General features: G+C 38.8%; 2 protein-coding genes across 3 annotated transcripts in view; both read right to left on the bottom strand.

The window, feature by feature from the left end:
* Positions 1-416: 416 nt before the first annotated feature.
* On the bottom strand, positions 417-4,605 carry fam110a (family with sequence similarity 110 member A). Its single transcript, XM_083554797.1, has 2 exons — positions 4,396-4,605; positions 417-2,360 (listed from the first exon to the last, which is right to left on the bottom strand). Exon 2 carries the CDS (start codon positions 2,308-2,310, stop codon positions 1,024-1,026), a length of 1,287 nt encoding a protein of 428 aa, XP_083410923.1. The 5' UTR covers positions 2,311-2,360; positions 4,396-4,605; the 3' UTR covers positions 417-1,023.
* A 2,689-nt stretch (positions 4,606-7,294) lies between these two features.
* prickle3 (prickle homolog 3) overlaps positions 7,295-24,445 on the bottom strand; it is a 33,666-nt gene continuing 16,515 nt past the window's right edge. For both annotated transcript variants that reach the window (XM_083553514.1, XM_083553515.1), the window contains 9 exons: positions 17,155-17,338; positions 15,578-15,691; positions 13,329-13,466; positions 12,281-12,484; positions 11,972-12,158; positions 11,045-11,383; positions 10,613-10,882; positions 10,108-10,476; positions 7,295-10,017 (listed from right to left, as the gene is read on the bottom strand). In XM_083553514.1, coding sequence (XP_083409640.1) covers positions 9,554-10,017; positions 10,108-10,476; positions 10,613-10,882; positions 11,045-11,383; positions 11,972-12,158; positions 12,281-12,484; positions 13,329-13,466; positions 15,578-15,691; positions 17,155-17,338 — 2,269 coding nt within the window. In that variant the 3' untranslated portion in view covers positions 7,295-9,553. The remainder of the gene's footprint in view (positions 10,018-10,107; positions 10,477-10,612; positions 10,883-11,044; positions 11,384-11,971; positions 12,159-12,280; positions 12,485-13,328; positions 13,467-15,577; positions 15,692-17,154; positions 17,339-24,445) is intronic.

Raw genomic sequence — 24,445 nt, 5'->3', positions numbered from 1 at the left:
ACCATAGTGGTAGGCCTACAAAAGCCAGAAAATATAATAATAAAAATAATATTTCCTCTCATGATTGAAACAAGTCATGCAGTCTTAATTAACCACCTGAAAGACTTATATATTTTATGCTTCTCTCTTGTACATACTCAATGATGAATTAAGGACAATACTGGCAGGGTTGATTGAAAGAAAATACAGAAGGAGAAGGTGTGTTTCCTTGCTATTTAATAGATGCAGTTAACAAAAGCTTTAAACTGTTCTAGAAGCATAGAATGCACCCCCAACTATTCCGCTTTTCCTGTTCATGATCACAGGAAACGAGAAAAATAATGAATCATGTTGAATTACCACCTTTTTCCAGACCATTTAAAAAAAAAGAGAAAAGTTTTAAGCAATCATTTCAGTCACAGCAAATAATGCAAGAATTCAACCAATATTCATCTAATTTTATTTATTTTAGTCATGATAATCCATCAGTCAACATGGAAAAATCGGTGCATCTCTATACAAAGATCTACTTGACAAAACTGTTGCAAAACCGATCAGACAAGAGGGCAAATATGTATGAGCAGAACCAGGCACATTAATCCAAGCCACAGATGATTAAGATGTTAACACTTGAATACAAAATAAAAATTATAAGAAGCAACATTTCTCATTGTTTAATAAAAATACACAAACATAATACAATAATTGAATAGGTTTAATATCCAATCACTTCCACAGCAGCAGACATGGCATGTATCCTGATCCTAAGAAACCTAATAAAAGTGACAAGGAACATGATAGGTGCAAACAGTGATCTTGGCAAAAGTTAGCTACAGCTAGCTGAAACAAAATACAGTCCCTGCTTTCAATGAGGCACCAGTTAATCCTCATTACGATTGATTGTATTTTGATGGTCCATATTATTAACTTTTTTTGGCTAATTTACAGAGGTCATGCAGACTGGAGCTTTTGAAATGTGATTTCACTAAATATTGCAAAATATTACAATTTTACTGCAACCACTGGTCAGCATGGTTGTCCAATCTAAATGTTCGCCACTTTTGTGCTGTCCTTGGCTTGTCGCATTCCGTACAGCCACTTGATCACCCGTGCATTTTTCTCTATGACTGAAATATTATAGCTAGGCTTCTCATCTTTGGCTGCGTCTTCCTCTTCTTCATCCTCCTCCCCTTCAGCTGTGCACTTCGACGCAGGAGTGCTAGCGCTACGCAGGCGTGAGATGGACGCAATATCCGAACCTGGAGTCAGCTCTTCAAAGTCTGAAGGTTCAAGGCCACAGTAGTTAAAGAAACGCTCAACTTCGGCACCGGCACGAGAAAAACGATCGCTCACATCCGATTTGGAACGTGTTAGTGACCGTTTCCTGGAACTGAGTGAGGAATTGTTGGTGACTGCAGGAGATGGAGGTAGGATGGGTTCTTGGGCTGAGGTGAAAAACTCTTTTTCATTTTGTTCTTTGGGAGATTCATCAGGGGACGGTATGGCAGGGGTTGAAGTTTTAGGAGAGAATGCTGAAGCCTGTAATGGGCTCATGGATGATTTTACAGGATTGGGAATGTTCATTATATCAAGTCGTCTTTTGATCGGCTGAAGAGGCTGTGGTGGAGGGGAAGTCTGAGTGTACGGCTTGAGCAGCTGCAGAAGCTGCGAGTGGACTCGCTGCCCAGGAAGCTGTGCTCGGCACGGCTTTCTCATTTGTGGTATCGCTAACTGAGGCCTAACATCAACACGCCGTACTGTTACTGTATAAGGAGAAGACATGTTCATTGCAAGGTCATTTCCTAATATTTTCTTTTTTGGTGTTGAAAAGTCTTTTGTCAAATCTGGTTCGTCTACAACTGCCTTCAAATTCGGGGAGGGAAGCCGAGATGCACTTCTCGCCGCACTTTCTCCATGCTTTTCCGTTTGCAAACTATACGATGGTGAAAATGCATCACAGACTCCATTAATCAGGCTGTTCAGGTGGTCTAGGTTAAAAAGCGAGGATTCTGGTTTAGATGTGGTGCGAGCAGCCACTTTGCGCATTGGTTGTGGTGGACCTGGTCGAAGCTGCCCGCTGTTGCTGGATGGCATTAATGGTTTTCGGATGATTGGCAGCTGCTTGTTGAGCGCCACTTGCTGGCTCTTAACGTACTTTGCCTTGTCGGCCTCCAGACGCTCCACAGCACTCGGCTTGCGCTGCCCCGGAGAAGAGTCTGCAGTTTCAGCCGGTCTCGGTAAACGCCGCGGAGACTGCCGAAGAGCGTCTACAGACATGCTGGTAGGTTTTTCAGCAAACGGCTCCCCCTTTCTTTGGCCACCGGTTTGCATAAATGCAGGCAAACAAGGCCTGCAGGCTGTAGTGATGGGGAAATTTAGATCTACAAAAACAAACAAAAAAAATCATTAAAATTAAATAAAAAAAAACGGAGGTGCGAGACTTTATAGAATTTATACCGCCTCTAATCCAAATCATTCACATTATTTTATATTTGGTCTCGTCTGGTTTCACACTGCACGAATTCAAGCAAACCATGATAAATCTTACAAAAATAGAATGATTTTTATTGGTTGTTTCCTGCAGTTGGGAAGAAAACATGGTACAACAAACTGGAATGAAGTACGCTTTAAGATAAGGTCAGATTGCTTTTTCCTCAAAGCTTTTTCCGCTCTTTTGTATGAAGAACCATTTCACAGCATGATATAATAGACTGTATAGTGGTTAGGAGTTCCTTAGAAACTCCAGTGAATTTCACACTCAGTCAAGACAACAGAGACAACAGTCTCTAGCGTTTACACAGAAATTCATATGGAAAAAAAAAGGAGGAAGTAAGAGGAAGTTCTGCAGGCAGAAATGAATTCTTGATGGTAGAGGTCATGAGTGTATTATCAGAGTTTCGAGTCGATATATACAACCGTGGTGATCAGAAAATAGACAGAAAAACCCTTATGGCAAGTGAAATACTACAGCAGTGAACAATATCAAGTTCCACTCATAATCCTTGAACAGGAATTTGATGCTACAGTGGGCACAGGATCACCTAAACTGAACAGATGAAGACTACTGGTCTACTGAAGACTACATGAACAAACTCATGTAATGGATGAGGATATACATGCCATTTTCAACAAGAACTAAATTGAACCTTTGATCTCCATTTCTCTTTCTTTGTAATGAAAATGAGCTTCTGTCATAGAAAGGAAGAATTAAATGCAGTGCTATGGCAACACGTTTCACACAAACATTATAGATTATGTGAAACTCATACACACAGATTCACCTACAGACACACAGACAGATTCAACTAGACACAGATTCACCTACAGACACACAGATTTACCTACAGACACACAGAGGGTTTGAACTACAGACACAGATTCAGTTACAGACACACAAAAAGAGAGAGAGAGATTCAGCTAAGAACACAAAAAGAGATCCAGATTCAGCTAGACACAAAGATTTAGCTGGAGGCACACAGGGAAACTCTTACATCATGTATCATGCAATACACACATCCATTTCTGTGGATAACAATGGAATGGGGAAATCAAGCAAGGCCGGTCATGTTAAATGTCAACACTTGATCTTGCTACAGAACAGAAACATGAACTCGGCTAACAGCACATTACGATAACATCTACAGTGCAACGCTCACTGTTTAATCAACCCACAGCACTGATGTACTGGCTGTACTCTTATGTTAGACTTACAATACATGAAGGAATGCAGCGTGGGTTTTAGAAAGAAGGAACATGATCCAGAGTTACAGAGCTCTGGCAGCTGAACTGAGAGCCTAGTGCGCGTGGGTTTAGTAAAATCCCAACCTTGTTTCTCTGCACAGCTGCGAGGCTTCTTCTTCTACTACTACATATCACTAGGGCTGGACACGTGGGCCACATGTTTGCTCTTCCTTGAACAATTAAGCCAAAGGTGCACCTGAGGACAAAGGGCAAATCCAGCTTTCTGACTCCCACTCTCACCATCTGTAAACTGTCGTATCGCTCGCAACGGTCTTTCTACATTGCTATCTTATCTAATCTTCCTTGCAGATGCCCCCATCCCCCTCTCCACCATCTTCTCCCCAGCCTTCGTCCTCCTTTCTACTAAACAGAAAATAAGATCCATCATGTTGTAATGTGATTTCAGTTGAAGTAAAGTCGAGTAAATTCAAAGCAGATATCTCTGGAATGAAAAAAACTTGTCTCTACATGATCCGGAATAAATGCTAATGTAAAAAGATGCCATGCACCCACTAACAGATGGACACACATTATTGGACATAACAGTAAACAATGTAGTTTATAAGTTTACATTTGTAATGATCTGATGAATACAGACAGAATTCTGATAATCTAGTTTGTTTAAATGCATGACTGGACAAAATACATTGCATTCATACACACCTGTATACAAACTCACCTGTATGTGTGCAGCTGACAGGCTTCAGGTACAGGAATGTCTCTCCTAAATGCACACTTTTACTATTAAAAAAACCTAACAAAATAAATTAGAAGTAAAACTACAATTGAACACCAACCAAAAGCTTTGTGTTTTTTAGGTGCGTGCATACAAGCATGTGTGTATACTTGCTCTGGCAAGAAAGCAAAACTAGTCAAACCTGTCTTGCCTTTGTAGTCCTAAGATTTCCCCGCCCCATGCAGGATGTGTCCAATCACAAGCCCCCGCCCACATCAGGAAGTATTACGGGTCACATGACCAGCCTGTCAACTTTCTCAATATATGAAATCTCCTCATTGAAAAAGGTCATTCGCGGTCATTGAAAAATCCTCTCAAATTAACAAACATAACTAATTAACTAACTACATATAAATAAGTAAATGTATAAACGAATAAAAAAACAATCAAGCCCAGTCACTAGACACACAAACTAACTAATCATTACAAACAAGCAACCAAATACATAAGCAAAACTGACAAACAAAATTAGCAAACAAATAAGTACATTTATCAGAATAAACAAACAAGCGAGTCACTAAATGTCAATGTCAATGAAATAATTACAAATAACTACATAAAACAAATAGCGTTCATGTAGAGATAACGGCAACTGAGACAACAAAAAAGCAAGCAAATTCAGCAATCAAATAAACATATAAACAAGCAGGCAAACAAGTAAACAAATATGCAAATCTGTAAATTTATACACAAACACTGAATAATAAATAAAATACATAAGTAAGTAAATGAACAAATAATGAAAAGCAAGCAAGCAGGTGAATACATCAACAAATTAAACAAACAAAATGAAATAAAAAAACAACTAATGAATATGCTAAACACAAATTAACTTTAAAATTTATTATTAAATATACACACTTTATTGCTGTCCATATGTGAATTTTTTTAAAGCAGGGAAAAGTCTGCACTCTCAGGGAAGTGGGAAGTGATCGATTAGTGGTTAAGAGTGGTTACTGGTCGGAATCTAATGGGGTCAAGCCCCACTGCTATTTTTGGGCCCTTGAGCAAGGCCCCAACCCTCTTTGCTCTAGAGGCACTGTATCATGCCTGACCATGCTCTTTGATCTCAGTTTCCTAACAAGAAAGAATTTCAATGTGCTGTTTTATATATATATATATATATATATATATATATATATATATATATATATATATATATATATATATATATATATATATATATATATACATGAGACAAGAAATTAGTAAAAGCCTCTGTCAGTGGTTAGGATACTGTAGTTCTAATTGGAAGGTTGTGAGTTCAAATCTGAGCACCACAGGATGCCACTGCTGGGCCTTTGAATACCTTCTTGAGTGTTTAAAGGCTCTGGCATGGAGAAGCTGGTGTTGGATCTGTGATGATTGCAAATGTTGAGCTATTTTATGAGTTACTCAGTAGCTCCTAGTTTTATAACCACAAATGACTGTAAAAGACTGTAGAAAGAACATCATTTATAATCTTCCAGTGCTTCCAGTGCTCATGTTAGTTCTCACTCTCTAGTGTTCTGTATTGTTTAAAGACTATAATCACACTCTTGATATCACCCAAATGAGGAGGGGTTTCCCTTTTGAGGTTTTCCCTTTTCTCAAGGTTTCTTCCTCATGACATTCAAGGGAGTTTTTCCTTGCCACAGTTGCCATGGCTGCTCATTAGGGATAAATACACATCGTTCGCCTTAACTGTTAAAGCTGATTTCAGACAATGTCTGTTGTGAAAAGCGCTAAATAAACTTGACTTGACTTTGAATAAGGCCCCTAACCCTCAACTGTTCAGTCGCATACAAATGAGTATTACTAATACTAGTAGTACTAATGACACATATATAAAATACACACTGTATACTCTCAAATGATCTCAACTGGGAAAATCCCTGTGCTTCTGGTAGTCACAAGACATACCTCCACCTATTGGTGAGATGAATGTGTACACAGCATTGTGTGTCCTTGAACCAAAACCATAATTTACATCCTGAGATTTACAGACCTTTAATTAGTAACTAATGAGGATGAACTTTTCCTTTCCCAGGTAGAATAAAGTAGTGATGGTGGTGTACAGAAGCGTTATGAGTGATTAGTCAGAAGTTCTCAGTTAGACATTTGTAAAGCACAGGGGGAGCAGGGATTTACTGGAAATAGCACTGCACTGTGGCTGTAAATGGAATTTACAGGAATTCTCATGAAAATTGTAACAGAAAGTGTTGTATTAGATTGCACAATGGACTGTTAATGGTGTAACTGGATTTTACATATATCTCTAATCCAATTAAACATCTGGAGTTTCCGCTTTCGATTACAGTTTAAGCCCTATTATTAAAACGGTACAAAATAGGATTTTAATAGCTGCAATCTTTTTTTTAAATTGATGTATTTGTTAAACATATTACTATAAGACTCAGACAGTGCTTAAGTAGACTGTAGAACATAAATATGTGGTGCGTTCCAAGTACATAAGAGAGTTTTTAGAGCTACATGTTGGCGTTATAAATAAATGACTAATATTTGAAAGCCAAAAGAGGAGACTCTTATTGGTGAGGTGAGTCAAATAAAATGATTTACTTAAACGAATAACTTCACATCACTACTGTCTCATGATCTCACCTCAGACTTGATTACTTCCTTCTAATGTCTTTGATGACATGGAATACATTGCGGGCTAAAATATGTCACTTCCGAAAATGACTATATGCGGCATTTGCACCTGTACATAATGTCATCACTAATTTCACATTTTACTGAGTATCAGTCTGTGAAACACAAAACCAAGCTTCAGCTAAATGAAGCAAAACACTTGACTGGCTTTAGTTTAATAAAAAAAAAAATCACACACAAACATAATGAATGTTCAAGTGGTTTATTTTTACCTATGGAAAAAAAGGGTTACTTGAAATAAACTTGTATTCTCTGATAAAAAAAAAAAGCATAAAAAAAAACCCCATCTAAAGCTATTTTCACAGGAGCACAAAAGCGGCACCGTCATCAGCTCGTATAGAACAAGTCAATTGTAGTTTACAGTGTCTTTCAATGCTCCATCATATCGTTCAAACGGATAAACAAGGTTTGGAAAGTATATGCATTTCTGTTGTGCATCATTGTTCAGAATGAAGAGAGGTTTTAACTACTGAGCGCTTTTGTGCAGCTGAAAAGTCACAGGGTTTATTGTCTCTAAAAAGCACCTTATGAATACTGTCAAGTTTTGACTGGAACCAAATACAAGCAAGAGGTATCATTTCCATGTTTACGTTCATGTCATCAACGATCAGTTCTTAAACTCAAAGCAAAACCCATTCATCCCACATGCCACACGGTATGTTTCCAGAACATTCTTCAAGACTGGTGGCTTTCTCTCTCCATGCATCCTTAAGCATTTGCTTTCAATTAGAAAACTATGTGCTTGAGATCGCAATCTTTTTTATTTGTCTTAGAAAAGAAGCCATTTCACCTGAAAGACTTCCTCCTACAATGAGCTCATCTGTTGACAGTGTGCTGGGATTAGTGTGATCTTTTACCCAGACGAACACACACTAGGTTCAGGGTGTGGGAAACATTTGCTTGCCTTAAAGTATTTCAAAGTATGTGGCCATAAATGCAACACCAAATATTCATCAGTTCTAAAAATAATAATAATAATAATTAACATACATATCGGTGTTTAAAAAAAGTGCTTCAGTAAAAGATTTTCTGTATTCTAAATACCTTATTTTGATTATTACAGGCCCTCATGTCGATCACAGCATTTTCTAGACTCTTGAACAACAGAGTCTGGTTCTAACAGTGTGTAATGCTATGCTATGATTTTCCTGTCTAAACAAACCCGTTCTGGCAGACAACATATTCTAGAAGGTTAAAAAAATGTTACTAATACTGTACATCCCTAAACAAATCTGCTGGCAAACATGAACATAACCCGAATGTGTGCAGTAGGCATCAGTGTGGCAAACAAGATTTTACAGAAAACTAAACTGACAGTCTGATGTTACACTGGAGTAAAGAGAACTGATATATAGGGTGGGGTTAACAAATGTTTGAGACCATTCTGAAAATCTGAGAAGGATTTTTTTTTATCCAATTTAAATATGGAATATAAATAGAAAGCATTTTTTTCATCATTATAAAATAATTCTTGAATTTCCTGGTTACTATATATTTCTGTACAAAGGGTCAGATTTACTTTCAGACTCACCACTTCCAATAAAAAAAACATTTGACTGTGACTTGTATTTGTGAGACAGTGAGATGTATTTGATTAATGGGTAGTTTTCCATACACTTATTTTTATTAAATCAGAGAAAAATGCAAAAGAATAAAAAAGATAAAAAAATTCAGTGGTCTCAGAAATTTGGACCTCGATGCTTTTCTTTTAACTGCTCCTGTTCATTTAGCATTAACAAACAATTCATGACAACAGAGGAAGTGATGCAATTTACACTTTCTGTTCAATAATTTCTATACGAATATTACGTTTTATCAATTAGGCATTAGTTTTCATCTGGATCGTATCAAACACTATATGGACAAAAGTTTGGAGACACCTGACCATACAATTTGAACGTGTTTTTTGAAAAATCCAGTCCTATTTGCTGTTATAATACCCTGCACTCATGTTCCAGTAGATGTTCTGGGGTGATTTGTACTGATGTAGGGTGAGGAGGCCTGGGATGCAGTTAGTGTTCCAATTTATTCCAAAGGTGTTCAAAAAGTCTTGAGGCCAAAGCTCTTTTTACAACCCATGTAAATTCAATTACATCTTTCAACCCATACCTTAATGGAGCTCTGACTTTGTGTACAGGGGAATTGTCATGGTGGAACAGGTTTGGGTCTCTTAGTTTCAATGTAAGGAATATTTTATTCTACCCCTTCCAATGACATTCTATACACTTGTGTGCTTTCATCATTGTGGAAACATCTTGGGGAGGAATGCACTTGAATCTCTGTTACTAGTTTTTAAAGCAGACGTGTTTGAGCAGAAAAGATCAGGAAAATCTACTTTAAACTTTGACCACAGACCGGACTCGATGCTGCTTCCCTCCAACAAAATGCCCGAAACGTTTAAGTTCACTTCCTCAACAAAAGCAAGAATCTGAATTGTTATTTTTCTCAAGACAATATGCAGTTTTTGTCCTTGTCTTTGTCTTTCGCACTGAGACTTTGTGTTCTCCTCCTCCTCAGGCTCCCTCTTTTGCTTTTTCCCTCTGTCTCTGCCTCCCTCTCTTTCTCCCCTGTCAGCTGAGGAGGAACAGGAATTCGCTGGCCAAGGAAGAAGCCCTCTTCTTCAGAGTCAGAGGAGGATGAGCAGGTCGAGCAGGAGTCCTCGTGTCTGTAGTGGGTGGAGTGTAGAGTCAAACGGGAATTTCCATCTCCGGGAGATGTGATGGAGGGTGGGCGTGCAGTGTGCTCTCTCTCTCCTCCTCTCCACTCCAGAGAATCTAGACGAGGTCTGTCGCGTCTTGAGCGACGAAAGTGTTTCTCCGTTCCAAAGTGTAGGGGGGAGTCCGAGGCCAAGCGACTTCGGCCAGGTGGGCTTCTGTACCCTTTTTGAAAACTGCGGTGGTACAAGCCATCTAGGAAGAGGGGGAGAAAACAGCTGTTAGACACTAGACAAATTGAGACAGGCTGTAAATAAAATATTACTTTTTACAAATCTTTATTACCCAAAAGGTCCATCTGAGGTGGCATTCCAGCTCGAGAAAGCAGTTTGTGTCCTGAGCCTCCATGAGCTTCAGCTTCCACTTCCTCCTGCTCATCTTTCTCTTTCTTGTCCAGTTCAACCCCCACTTCCACTTCCTCCTCCTCCTCCTCCTCCATTGAATAGCTGGAGCTGATTGGCTCCCTAAAGCTGACCCTGGCTGTGCTGCTTCGCCCAAATTGGGGTGGGGGCGGAGAGGGATGGGGCTCATCGGGTGGGGGCAGGATCGGAAAATCATCTGGGCCGATAAACACAGGGGGTGGAGGTGGTGGGAAAAAGTCTGCATCTTCTAGGGAGTCGATCTCAGGTGTACAGTTGGGCTGAGGAAGATTTCCTATATAGAAAATACAGAACCCAGTAGAGGGAATAGAATAATGAAGTGGAAGATCAGACGGTATGAATGTATACGTTTTAAATTATTGGCTGATTTTTAGTAATGCTTTTGTGTACAAGAAAGGAGGTAAACTTACCTGAGCTGCCCTCCATTCTACCAGTGTCCTTTGCTGTCGAGGTTCCTCTGGAGGTACAGCTGGGAGGAAAAGGCCCGAATTCAGCGTATCCGTTCAGCTCCACCGTGTACTCCAGCCCTGAATGTTCATCCGTGTTGGATTTATCTTCGTTTGGGAATGACCCCCAACCGTTTGCCACACTAGTGGAATGTGAGCTTTGAGACCGGGTTTGTCCGTAAGGTGGAGGTGAAGTGCGGCCATTTTGTAAGTGGAAAGGTGAAGTGTTCACACCTAACAAACAATACAGAACAATGACGAAATAAAAACACTTGAACTTTCCACAACTCGCCTGCATACAAAAGATACTAATCACAACGGCATTTTTACGGATCAAAGCTTAGATCTGATGCTACTCGTCATCACTAATAAACCATTACTGGTTATACTTCATACCTCTGCTTTCTGATAAAGGTGTTGATGTGGTTGCAGTAGAAAGTTTTGCAGGCGCAGTGGTGAGATTGCTGCCCTCTGGTGGCTGCAGAGATGAACTACGCTCTTCACGCTGCTGGTGTACGAGTTTGTGTGAGGTCATTTTGCAATGCAGAGCGGAGTCACAGGAGTCCGAGTTATCGGGGTCTTCCCCTAGAGAACAGGGTCGGGAACAATAGATGAGCCCCCTGCGGGGAAGGAAGGGTCTGCCCAGCAAGGGCAACTGACAGCGAGCGCAGCAGAAACATGCCTCGGATGCGTGCCAGTGCTGCCCCTCGTATGTCATCTGGCCCTGATCAATACCTGCAAAAAATAAATTTTAACAACGTAATTGTTAGCCAATATGGTTACGAAACAACTGTATTATATATTTAACCCTAATAACAGCTTGACATTGTTTTGCTAGCAATCGTCCACGGAGTGTACTTTTAGCATTCAACAGTTCAAAACACGATACATGTTTAATTTAAAATAAGAAAGTATCCAATAAAATATTCACAGCACATGTAAATCTGATCTAGGCAGCTGCTACACGGCTATACTGCAACATCCGTGGTGTAATTGGGTCTTTTTAGGTTATCGTACTGGATTATACGATCATATTGATATCTTGTATACAGTGGGGAGTTAGGGGTTATCTCTATTCCTTAAGCACCACCACATTACAGAGTTTAATTACAGCTCTAATCCGAGACAGCTGAACCGGTTCATCATCGGGCAGACTGTAAATATTATAGCCATGTGTGTGGGGAAATAACCTCTCTATGGTGGTGGCCCTCCAGGAAATAGGTTGGCTATCTCCATTACTGGGGATTGTATTTTCTTTTCGGCTTAATCTATTGTGGTAAAATGACATGGCTTTGCAGCTGAGCTCATCATGTGTGTATTTACCGATGTGCTCTCCGCAGGTGTCGCAGTACTCGGCGTACAGAGACTCGTAGCAGGTACAGCAGTAGGGCCGGCTCTCTCTCATGATGTAGCGCTGACCACCAAGCGCCGTCTCGCACTCAAAGCAGCAGAAGTGCCTCATGTGCCAGTGGCGACCCTCAGCCTCTGTGCACTCATCTGCCAGAATGATCTAATTGCAAAAACAGAAGAAGGGGAAAAAAAAGGGTTTTCTGCACTTAGAGTCATTTCAGGACACTTGATAAAACACATTTGGTGAGGGTGTATAAAGGGGGTATGGAATATACGACTGACCTCGTCACATGCCTGACAGCGTGGTTTGATGCGCTCGGCATGGTGACGCCCGCAGTAGATATGGCCATCCTGGTAAAAGTAGATAAGGTCGACTAGCAGCTCGCTGCAGGTGGCACACTGGAAGCACTGAGGGTGCCAGCAGGTGCCGTGACCCGCACGGGAGGCAAACACGGCTATATCACCTCCATAAATCTGTCTCCCACACTGAGAGGGAACAGAAAACAAAACAAAAAATAAAAAAACTTTTTAATGAATATACAGGCAAGCTGATGATAATGTAGACTTTCTGAAACTATACTGTAGGTGACACTGCTGGGATTTCAGAAACTCAACAAATTAATTATTTAACAATGGACATTGTCTCAAAGCAGCTTTACACAGATAAATCGGTAATAAAATAATGTACACGTTTGTTCCTTATAAGTGTAAGTCTGTCCCTAATGAGCGAGCCATTGGCAACTGTGGCAAGGAAAAACTCCCTCAGATGGCATGAGGAATGAACCTTGACAGCAACCAGACTAAAAAGGGAATGGACAATAACAATTCTCATGATTCCAATTTTTTTTTTTATATTTACATTTCGAGGGAAATAAAATGTGAAGTTTGAATTTTTTGCAAGTCACAGCTTTTAAAGCTCTACAGGGGAATAAATAAAAATTCGAACACTAGGTCAAAATGCCCCATTTATGAACACTGAAATGCCATAAGCGCGTTGCTCTCAGGTTTGTTTTGTTCCACCTGGGTGCAGACCAGGCAAAGCCTCGAGTGTTTGGTAAATCCATAAATCAAGACTAGAGGAAACAAAGCATTCTGACACACCCTCTCAGCAAGAATTCGTCAGCGAAGGGTGCGTTCAAAGGGCGATGGAACGTGGCACGACTCAGGGTAGAATGCGGTGGTAAATGTGGTATTAGTTCTGTTCATTTGATGAGATTGCCACAATGTCATTAAAAGATCAATGCTCTGAAGTTCTGGAAAGGACCACCTTCTCCTCCTCTCTTTCTCCCTCTCTTCCTCTCTCTTTCCCTCTATCTGTGTGTGTGTGTACCTGTTGGCAGATGGCTCCGGTCATGGTGACAGGAAAGAGGCGCACATTGCCGCGGCCTAGGTTCTCTCTCTTCCTCTGCTGACTGAATGAGCGAAGCTCCTTTTTCTCCTCCTCATCCAGGGAGTTACAGTACTGCGGCTGCACAAAGACACACACACGACTTTTGAAGGTGAAACACACTGATGCTGGAGAAACTAAATATGCTCTCGGGTGCTTTGCATCGTTGGACTGTATATTTTCCACTGAAAAAATCCATCAGAGGTTTAATGGAATGTATTCGTCCTGCCAATTCTTTATAGTAATTTTATTGCAGACACTCTCTGAACAAAAGTATTGGGACACCTGATTTTCCAGCCTTATGTGAAAGAGCGGAGGTGATTTTGGAATTTTAAAAAGCGCATACGAATCTTATCACCAGGTGTCCACAGACTTTTGTCCATAAAGTGTATGCAGCCTTTGCAGGGTATAAGCAGACATTTTTCCAGGGACAGACTCTGGATCCATCTTTACCAGGATACAATTCTTCCGATAAACCGTGGAAAGCTGGAAAATGTTTATTTACATTTGATTAGCTTATTTATTGCATGCATATTTGTTTCTTATAATATATGCCACTTGCTTGAATGCTTTTTGAACTAAACCGCTGGTTTATCTATAGTTGGATATAAAAATTGCTTAGATGGTGTATCTAAACTTACTGCACTCTGTCTAATGATCTATTGTATATTCCATGTGAAGATTCAAGGGTAGACAGAAAATGGGAAAAGCAGCGCAAAAAATTGTAGCAGGCAGGTTTTGAGTGGGTAGCTAGGGGATTTGACCCAGCTAATGAGCCAGCTAATGATAATTTGCCCAGACTGTCTGAAAATAATGTTCAAAAACTCATCATTAGCAGAAGACTGTTCTTTAAATGTACACACAGGCGCTGATTTAAATCCAGTCAAACAGGATTGACAATCGAGCACATTCACGTACACAGTGTTTGCTGTACATCGAAAGCTGCCCGCTTGTTCTAACAGCACAAATAAAATAATATTCATGGAGTTGAGTTCATACTTGTACTGTATGTTCGATGTAAACGGACTGTCCACTGTAAAAGGGGAATTCATGCACAAAATCATGCAGGTAAACAGCTTTATCAAAATGAGAGTGCGGAAAATTATCAGTTTCGTTGAGCCTGTGCTCAGTGTGCATTCTGAGATGCTTTTCAGCTCACCACGATTGTAAAAAGTGATTATGTATAGTTTTCCTGTAACCTCAAACCAAGTGTTTATGTGTAGAGCACATTCAAAGCAATAGAAGTTGCCTCAAAGTGACCCAAAGTGCTTTAACCAAGTAGAGAAAAAATCATACATGAAAAAAAATTTATACATTACCCATTTTAACCAATTTAAAAAATATATTTAATATAGAATATATATATATATAAAAACATTTAAAGAAATATTTAAAATCTACGGCTATTGAAGGAGCTGAACTCTAATGAAATCTTTGAACCTGGAATGTAGAACCTCCCATGAAAAAAGCACGATCGCCTGCGGTTTTATAGAAACATTGCTGAACTCTTTAATAAAAATAAAATAAATAAATAAATCCTGATCAGAAGACCTGAGGGATCTAGTCTGGAAGTAAGGATGGAGAAGATTTATTGGGATGTGAGACCAGACAGTGTCTTCTCATCTGCCTGCTTATCAACATTTTGGTGTTTTTTTTTTTTTTATTTGGGTCGTTTTTGTTTTTCATACCATTCTGTGTCACTATTACGATGAAAAATATGAAATCAGCATCTCATCTGGCACAACCACCATAGTACAAGCTTTTGGCCTGTATCTGCATGATTTCATACTTCGCTACTCCAGCCACATATGCAAAGGTATTTCTAATAAAGTGGATGATGAGCACGTGGTAGATTTGGAGCATCAGTTTGCTAATTAGAGAACACGCTAACTGGGTGCTAAATTTGGAAGATAAATGTGTGGTTTTCTGAAATACAAAATGAATTTTGAATTCTGAATTTGATTATTCATGGGGAAAAAAAGCACTTAACATCCAAGAGCTTTGGCATAGGAAAAAAGGAAGTGATTAAGAAGCTCAATCTGTGCCCATCAGCCCTGATTAATATAAAAAAAAAAAAAACAACCCCCTGATTAACATGAAGCTGAAGCAGGTGTTCAAATCAGGGCTTGCATCAAGCCCAAGAACGTATTCAAAAAAAAAGGGAGATGCTTTGATGGAAAGAGGATTCTGACCTCACTGTCATGGGCTGGAAGCTGATGGAGAAGCTGTTTAATGCGATATCTTTCTCCTGGGCTGTTCACATAGGGCACCTTGTCCTCAGGAATACAGCTGAAGTACTGATATACCTGCAGGCACAGAGGCATTAGGAGAATAAACAATGCACACAGCCAGCAACAGACTCACTTTTATAGACACTTTTCATTATTAAACAGTGTGCAATCCTGGCAGTGTGTGTAAGCAGAGGAGTAATGGGAATTTTCAGTACACTGTAACACGAGACAACTGCTTCTGTCCACACAGACTGGCTCCGTGAAGAGAAACGTGAGCTCCGAGAACAACACACAATAGACAATACGCACTCGCTGTCTCGGTTACTATCACTACACTGTTTTTGCCTGCTACAGACTTAAGAATTCTAGCACACCCGAGAACTCTTCAAACAGTGACCTAAAATATATATGCAAGAAATATTACAAATGGACACTATATAAAGGACACAGCATGACAAGGGTTTAAATGATAAAATAGAAAAAAAAAAGCTATTTTCGTTGGGTTTATATTGTAGATGGCTGTGCTTCTTTTGTAGATACAGTATAAATAAACTATATGGACTAAATTAGGATTGTGGTTGCCAACATTTGTGCTCGTCCAGCCACAAGGGTTAGTAAAGTCAGGTACTGATGTAGGGTGAGGAGGCCTATTTATTACAAAAGTGTTCAGTAGGGTTGACTGTTGTTATGCTGAAACAGATTCGGGTCTTCTAGATCAAGTGAAGAGAAAATCGAATGCAACCACATCCAGAGACGTCCTATACATTTGTTTTCCTCTAACATTGTGGTAACAGTTTGGGGGAAAACCACATGATTAGAAAAGTCATTTGTCCCAATACTTTTGTCCATGTAATGTATATTTACTTACTATATTGTAAATGTTTTTAACATATGCACAAAGAAGACTTGAGTAAAAGTAGAGATACGGTGGGTAAAATAGTAAAAGTGTCCCTTTAAACTTACACTTGAGTAAAAGTACAAAAGCATTTGCCTTCAAATGTACTTAAGTATCCAAAATAATTTATTATGACTATAATGTCCCTAAGACTCTTTGCTTAATCAACTCTATGTGAAAACTTTGTGAAAAGACTCTGTTACTCTTAATAGACCAATCTATTAATAGAATGATATTAACAAGTCAAACACTGATTCATATCTATTCATGAGCCCAAAACTTCTTTTCAACTACTTCAAAAAAATAAGCAAATAAGCAAAGTAAAGTAAAATACGTAAAATGTAAAAATGTCTCACAGCAGATTTAACAATCCTAAATTTGCATAACTGTAATCGTATAATAGGATACTATTATATAAATTTGACTATAGTCAAGATATTTTCACTGGATAAAATGTCATTTCTCACTTACACCGTTTCATGTAGCATGTCACTGCATGCTAATAGGAAGTGAAAAACTGAAACAACAATCACAACTCGACTTGGCTTCTGTAATGATTTGATTCTGGAAAAAGCAGCTGGGACGCAAGTTTCTAGTTTAAGAGTGGGAATATATTATGTCCGTCCGGTGCACATCTGCTTACCTGTTCAGGCTTGAGACCAGGCGGCACCCAGGCGTACTCCTCCGAGGCGCATCCCGAGTCATCGTCCGAGATGGAGTGCCTCTGAAAGTCGGACACTAGCTTCGTCATCATCTTCTCCAGTTGCCCAGGCACGGAGCGCACCGCATGCTCTTCACGTACACACTTACAATGCACACAGATCTTCCTGTAGAATAAAAATAAAAATTCATGAGGACAAGGTGACACAGCATGTCCGTGGTGCAATACAGACTTTTGTGTGAAGCAGCTAAAAAAAAAATAAAAAGACAGGAGATTTGTGGAAGTGCATGAAAATAATGCTGCTGTAATTATATGGATGTTTTGCAGTTGGTAAAAAGCCTTGTAACCCAGTGATAACCTCAGACTTCAACCGAACATGAGAGCAAACATCATGCTATTTTCTGCATTAGAGCGTTTTATCACAGGATCTGTCAAAACATGTCAGGCCAGACTGCTAATGCGCTTGTAGACTGAGAAAATCCTCCTTTTTTGGTGAAAGGGGAAACAGTTATGTTGCTTTGCTTGACTCCGAAAGGATTCTCAGTAGCAACTGGAGGAATAATGAAGCAAAAGTTATGGGCTAGTATTACTGAAATTAGAAAACAAATAAAAAAATCTAACAATTAAAAGTGAAACATTACTATTTTCAATCAAAAATCCTGATCTCTCTTTTTTTTGTAATGTATGTGCAATTCCCTTAGGCAAGAATTTTAGCATGTTCCTTAGTACTGAAAGAAAACCATAAACCCTGTTTCATTAAATTCAAGTATAAATTTAAGGCCACATGTTGTGGAAAAAAGTGAAAAGGCTGCATAACATAAAGCAAGACATCACCACATTGGAACAATACAATAAGTCTTTGGATGAGACAATAATAATATTGGGATAATGATTGGGAAAACACCAACACATACAACTGGCTTTGCATTTCCACCAGTTCATTCTGCATAATCAGCTTTCCTGGTTTTTGTTATGGTTTCTTTTTTTGTTTGTTTGTTTCTTATGCAGGGATTAAAAATTCTGTCTCTGCTTAATCGCACCTATGCTACATTTACAATGGATACGGATTAGCTTAAAAAAGGAAACAGCTACACAGTTCCATTCCTTTAAAGCACTGATTTTTTTTATGCTAAGATTAATATCTTGTCAGTGAAGAAATACATTTTCATGCTTATGTGTTCACGCAGTTTTTGGTTTTTGGCGGTGGAGATCTGATGTCATATGCAATCCCTCTTCAGCATTCCTCAATATAGTCTCAATTGTAACTCCTAAACCCTGTTATTACCACACACACACACACACACACACACACACACACACACACACACACACACACACACACACACACACACACACACACACAAACAGTGAAATCTGTTCTCAGAGGGATGACAAACACAATATTTATGCACAATAACATTCCCTTTAACAAAACACCTGTACTTAATTATGTACACACACAGATACACGCACATTACATACATACATACATATTATATACATACACATACACACATATATATATATATATATATATATATATATATATATATATATATATATACATATATATATATATATATATATATATATATATATATATATATATATATATATATATATATATATATATATATATATAAAATAATATATACACATACTGTATACACACAACATCACAATCAACATGACTGCCTCCAGGCCACACACACACTTTTAAAGGAGAAATTATCCGCTTCAATGACAAGAATAACACAAATCAATCAGCTCTCATGTGATGCAATTGCCAGCCTGGACTGGTTTAATTTTAGATCACAAGCGCAGAAGAATACAACAGGAATATAAATGGAACATGAGAATGATACACGCACTAAATGAAAAAAAAATAAAAGGCTTCCAGAGTCTGTTCTGATTTAATTCCCCTCTGCCCTGCCTGTGACCCGCCGAGATCTGTCGCTCTGTCAGGGCTGTAATGTACTGACACACCACCAGGGCAATAGAGATGGGAAGAGTTGGGGAGAAAAAGAGCAAGATAGAGAGAGAGGAAAAGGTAAAAGAGTTGGTCTAAAAATTAGTGAACATGCATACACACCTGTGGTGAATCCAGTCTCTACTCTGCTTTAACAGAAAATGACTGGTCCTTCTTTAGAGAGTAGTGTGAGGAAGTGAACTTTTTACTTTACACTTTTTACAGTATTACATTTAAAAGAGAGAGAGAGAGAGAGAGACTGAGAGATGTAAGTGGAACGTTAGATAATAATGGCAAACAGATGGCCTGTACCAAATACATAAACATTCTGTAATAAGCACATAAGTATCACATAAAATCAGTGTAAATATTTCCAGTTAAAAGCCTAATTCATCCAAGCTGATTTTCAAGTAAGACTGTTATGATGCTTTCCATGTGGTCAGATAGTTACCTTACGGCTAATGTTCCCAAAATGGAAACATTATCATCCTTTTTTGTGTCACTGAAAATTCTGCACCAACCAAAACCATACAACAGTAACCTTGGTGTAAGTGATGCTGCAGCACTGAAAATCAGTCGACTACTTAACCTGCTCCCTCTATTGCTACTCCTAGCAAGTACGGAACTTCAACTTCACAGATATCGTCTACCAAATCCACAGAAGAACATGGTCTTGTTGACCAGTACTACACAAAGCAAGATGTATTTACGGCTACGCATCCTTGAACAATGCTGAAGTAGTTGGATAATTTATTTTTTTAAGCAGTGAGTCCTGTCTCTTCTCAAAGCCACTCTGTCATTAGGAACAGCTGCAGTTTTATGCAGTTTTCATAAGCCAATTATCTGGCAGCCAAATAAAAGGTCAGGAGCTTCAAGTAAGTGTGACTTTGACAATGGCATGGTTGTTGGTAATATTGGCTGCTGTTTTAGAAACAGCTGATGTATCAGACATTTTACACACATTTAAGATACAGAGCAACCATTCTGTGAATGGAAACACCTTGTTGATTAGTGAGGTCAAAGGAAAAAGTGCAGATTGGTTCAAGCTTCCAAAGGAAATAGCAACTAATATAAGCACTCTTAAAGCCAAACAGCATCTTGGCATATGAACTTTAAAGTGGATGAGCTTAAACAGCAGAAGACCATGTCAGGATCCACTCTTATCATGCAAGAACAAGTATCTAAGGCTATCGTGGGCACTTTACACAGAATTAAGTTGTCAGCTCAGAATTCACATGTAGCAAGGAATTAATAATGAAATTCCACACACAGACAATAAAAACCTCAAATTTTTCCTGATTAACACAATCAGCATAAGTGGCATGACAATATATCTCAACAATATATTTGATGTCTATTTGAATAGTTTTAATGTGTTCATTACATTAATGTCAACATCTGAAGTAGTGGAAATCGTCGTTTTATGTCCTACTGCTCATTTGGAAAACCAGTACACATTTTCTGTACCTGGATTTACTATGTTTTTCCCCAGGCTTAAACTGTTTGATTTAAAAACAGTGGTCTAGACACTCTGACAAAGTCTGCCAAAAACCTGTCAACAAAAAAACCTGTCAACTCCCAAAAGGTGTGAACTTTGCACAGGTAAATTCAATAATCTGGCTGTGCCGCCCTGAAATTCGAGTTACGAGCCTGCGAAAATTGTAACAAAGATAACCTTCTCAGTGCTGATATTAACATCACTTATGAACTTACTCCTGAAAATGAGTCGGCTACTTAATCTGCTCCCTCTATTGCTAGCCGAGAATTGATCCTAGTCAATTTATGGGGCTTGGGAGCTTGGAAGTTTAAAAAGATGCTACATCACTACCTGACTTTACTAAAGCCTTTGTGGCTAAATGTGCAAAAATCCCTCCACAAGAAGCACCCTCCACAATCTAGTGAAATATCTTACCAGAACAGCGAAGGTTATTATAGCTAATTATTCAGTTTATTTTTCATGTTCATATTTCAACAGGAAATTATAATTACACCTTACATTCAAGCATAAAAACGCTTTTTAAACAAAACAAAAAAAAACCTTCCTTGTGTTATTTGTGCTCAAAAAAAATTTATTTAACATTGGGCAACTAAAACCTAGAGTATTTTTACGTACTTTATATTGTGCTCTACACCTACACTAGCTATTGAGCTACTGTTTACAGCTCTCTTGACTGACTCCAGAGATTCCCAAACAAGCGCACCATAAAAGAAATTATCACACATGTACAAAAAATTCTCTCTTTACATATTCTAACATTTAATTAAGTTAAGGTCAAGCTGTAAGACTTCAATAAAAAATGTTAAGGGTTTTGATTGACAGTGACCACATGACTGGCATGAAGGATGAACTTGCAGATTTGCAGTCACCAAGCATACCTGTGGTTTGATGTTGGAAATAGAGACACACCCACTGTATAATTAAATCACTCTTCTTCATGATAAGCTAAAAACCGCTACACTACCTAATGTTAAAGTACATAAATAACCAAAAAATTTGTCACACTATGACTAGTTGTGTAATTTCATGTAGCACTACTAACACAGAATATAACTCAATACAACTCGAATTATAAGATTGTTTTAATGCTTGCCATGATTATATTCATAAATCTTCAAATTAGTCCTTTTCGTTTTTTTTATTATTAAATTGTTTCTTGCATTTAGGTGTTGCAATAAATGCAACAACAAAAAAGTAACTCAAACAAACAAAAATATATTTTCCTCTTCTATTCCAAGTGTAAAGGAAACTGCCGAAATTAAAGGCAGTGGTCTAGATGCTATTAAAAAAATAAAAATTTTATAAAAACAGGCACTTCTGCTTAATTCCTCTTCTGCTTAAATCCTCATCCGCCAGATGATTTGCAAATGTGTACATGTGTGTAAACTGAGTCTGAATACAAGAAAATTTCCCTGTGTAAATATTGATGCATTTGGACTTAAGTTGCCAAATATGAACACAGCCCAAAGGGATTAAAATGACCCCAAACAGGCATGTTCTAAAAATACAGAGCTTTTTATTTAACTACTGGCATTAAAATGGTCTTGAAACACAAACATACAAAGACTGTGGTCTTTAGAACCCCAAGTTCCGGAAAGTTCTTTTTATTTGCTCTAAACATTACCTCAAATAGACTGACAAATATTTCCTTATTTTAGTGGAATGTAATAGTGGTGTACATGCGTGTATGTGTGTGTTGTGTACTCTGGTGCCTTGTGGCTACAGAGAGAGTACAGTACAACAAGCTGCTTCTCATCAACTGTGACACTATCTCAGGGGCAATCCTGCCTCCTGTGGAAAAATGCCACTTCCATTCCCTTTATATACACACACACATCTTTAGCCACACTGACAATTGTTTGCCATACTGTATACATGGAAAGTGGTCTTTCAGTGGTTAAGGCTCTGGGTTACTAATCAGAAGGTCGGAGGTTCAAGCCCCAGTATCGCCAAGCTGCCACTCTTGGGCCCTTGAGCAAGGCCTTAAAGCCTCCGTGCTCCAGGATTGCTGTATCATGGCTGATCCTGCACCCTGATCCTAACTTCCTAACATTGCTGGGATACACAAAGAAAGAATTTCACTGTGTGTCACTGTTCATCCATCATGCAAGAAATAAAGAATCAGGGGAGTCATTAATAATTCAGCGAAATTGGACGAGAGGCTCAGCGTTCACGGCTTTAACAGCCTGAGATTATTCAAACATTACTACATTACTGCAGCCCGTAACGCGCTTTCGCTCCTAACGGTGCAACTCGTTCACCACCCCTCCTTGTCCGTTCGCTTCATTCTGCATTCAAAATGCCCTTTTAAGGAAAAAAATAATCACGAGATCTTTGCACCAGATCGCACCAGGCCAAAAATGTGCCAGAAAATCCTATAACACTATATCAGTGACTCGAATAATGAGCGTTGAGCAAAGGGTGAATGTAAATTAACTTGGCTGAAAACATAGCTGTCATGTCAGCATCATGGGCCAAATTTCACTTGCAATAAAAAAAAATGGATCACACATTAATCATACACACACAGACATTTACAAGCTCAATCCAAAATGGAGACCCAAATAAACGCATCATTTACTCCGACACCTCAAACATCCCACTGGGGATCGGAACAGAGACCTATGAAGATGAAATCGTGTCATTTATGTCAGGGGCAATCCTGGGGCTTGTGCGCATTTGCACGCACACGCACACGCACACACACACACACACACACACACACACACACACACACACACACACACAGGTGTGCACAAATATATTTGAAAGGAGTAGCCACTGATGCAATTGTTAATGTGGATAATTAATGTAATGCTACATCTAAAGTCAACTATTACAATAACCAACCTAACCAAAGAGTTAGTTTTTGTTTCTTTTGGGAACAGTAAAATGTCTTCACAAGGTCAAAACTGTCAGAAAATACCCTTCCACTACCACACACAAGCACAAACTTTCTGACAGCTGTCACCCGAGTTCACTTTTGGTGATATGTTTGACAGCTTGTCAAATTAAATTATATCAGTCTTAATATAACTTTATAACACACAAACATACACACACACACATACACTCATATGTCAATCACCACTTCAGACTTCCTGTTACTGCACCAATATGGCAACCCTGGAATGCATGATAAAACCTCTCGGGGTATATTTAGATTGGCATACCTGGACATCCTTGTTAGGTAAATTGGCCTAGCTTCTAACACACACGCAGGCACACACACACACACACACACACACACACACACACACACACACACACACACACACACACACACACACACACACACACACAATAAAGCCTCCTGATGACATTGCAACAATCTGACAAAGAAAGTGATTGCATTTGTGGGAACAAAAGAGCACAAACAATTTGTATCTCTTAATCCCAGCAAGTCAGGAGAATGATCCAGGTGACGGGAGCAAAATAGACAGGAATGTGAACTAACTGCTAAGGGGATCATCCGAATACAAATATGAAGGCACACAAAAAGAGACATTTTAACGCTTAAAACCACTGGAATCTTAATAATGACATTTCAACAACATGAAATTCTCAGAATTGAAATTTGTATATAAAATAAATATATTCTTAAATGAACCTTCATGAAATCCAAAGCATGCTCATCTATTTTTTTTCTCACTTACAAAATACATAATACAACACTGACCTCTTGGTCATCTCGTGATTATATATCGCATTCAGAATCCGAAACCTAAAATGACTAACCAAATCAGTGATTAAGAAACTGTTCAAGTAATGACTATTATAGCGTCAATAGTGACGAGGGCAGATAT

Source organism: Silurus aristotelis, assembly GCF_946808225.1.
Source record: "Silurus aristotelis genome assembly, chromosome: 11".
Lineage (NCBI taxonomy): Eukaryota > Metazoa > Chordata > Actinopteri > Siluriformes > Siluridae > Silurus > Silurus aristotelis.
Note: the sequence above shows the minus strand (reverse complement) of the source record. Positions and strands in the feature narration are given on the sequence as shown.

Coding starts and splice junctions, on each gene's coding strand:
- fam110a (XM_083554797.1), bottom strand. CDS start 2,310: ATGCAAACCGGTGGCCAAAGAAAGGGGGAGCCGTTTGCTGAAAAACCT.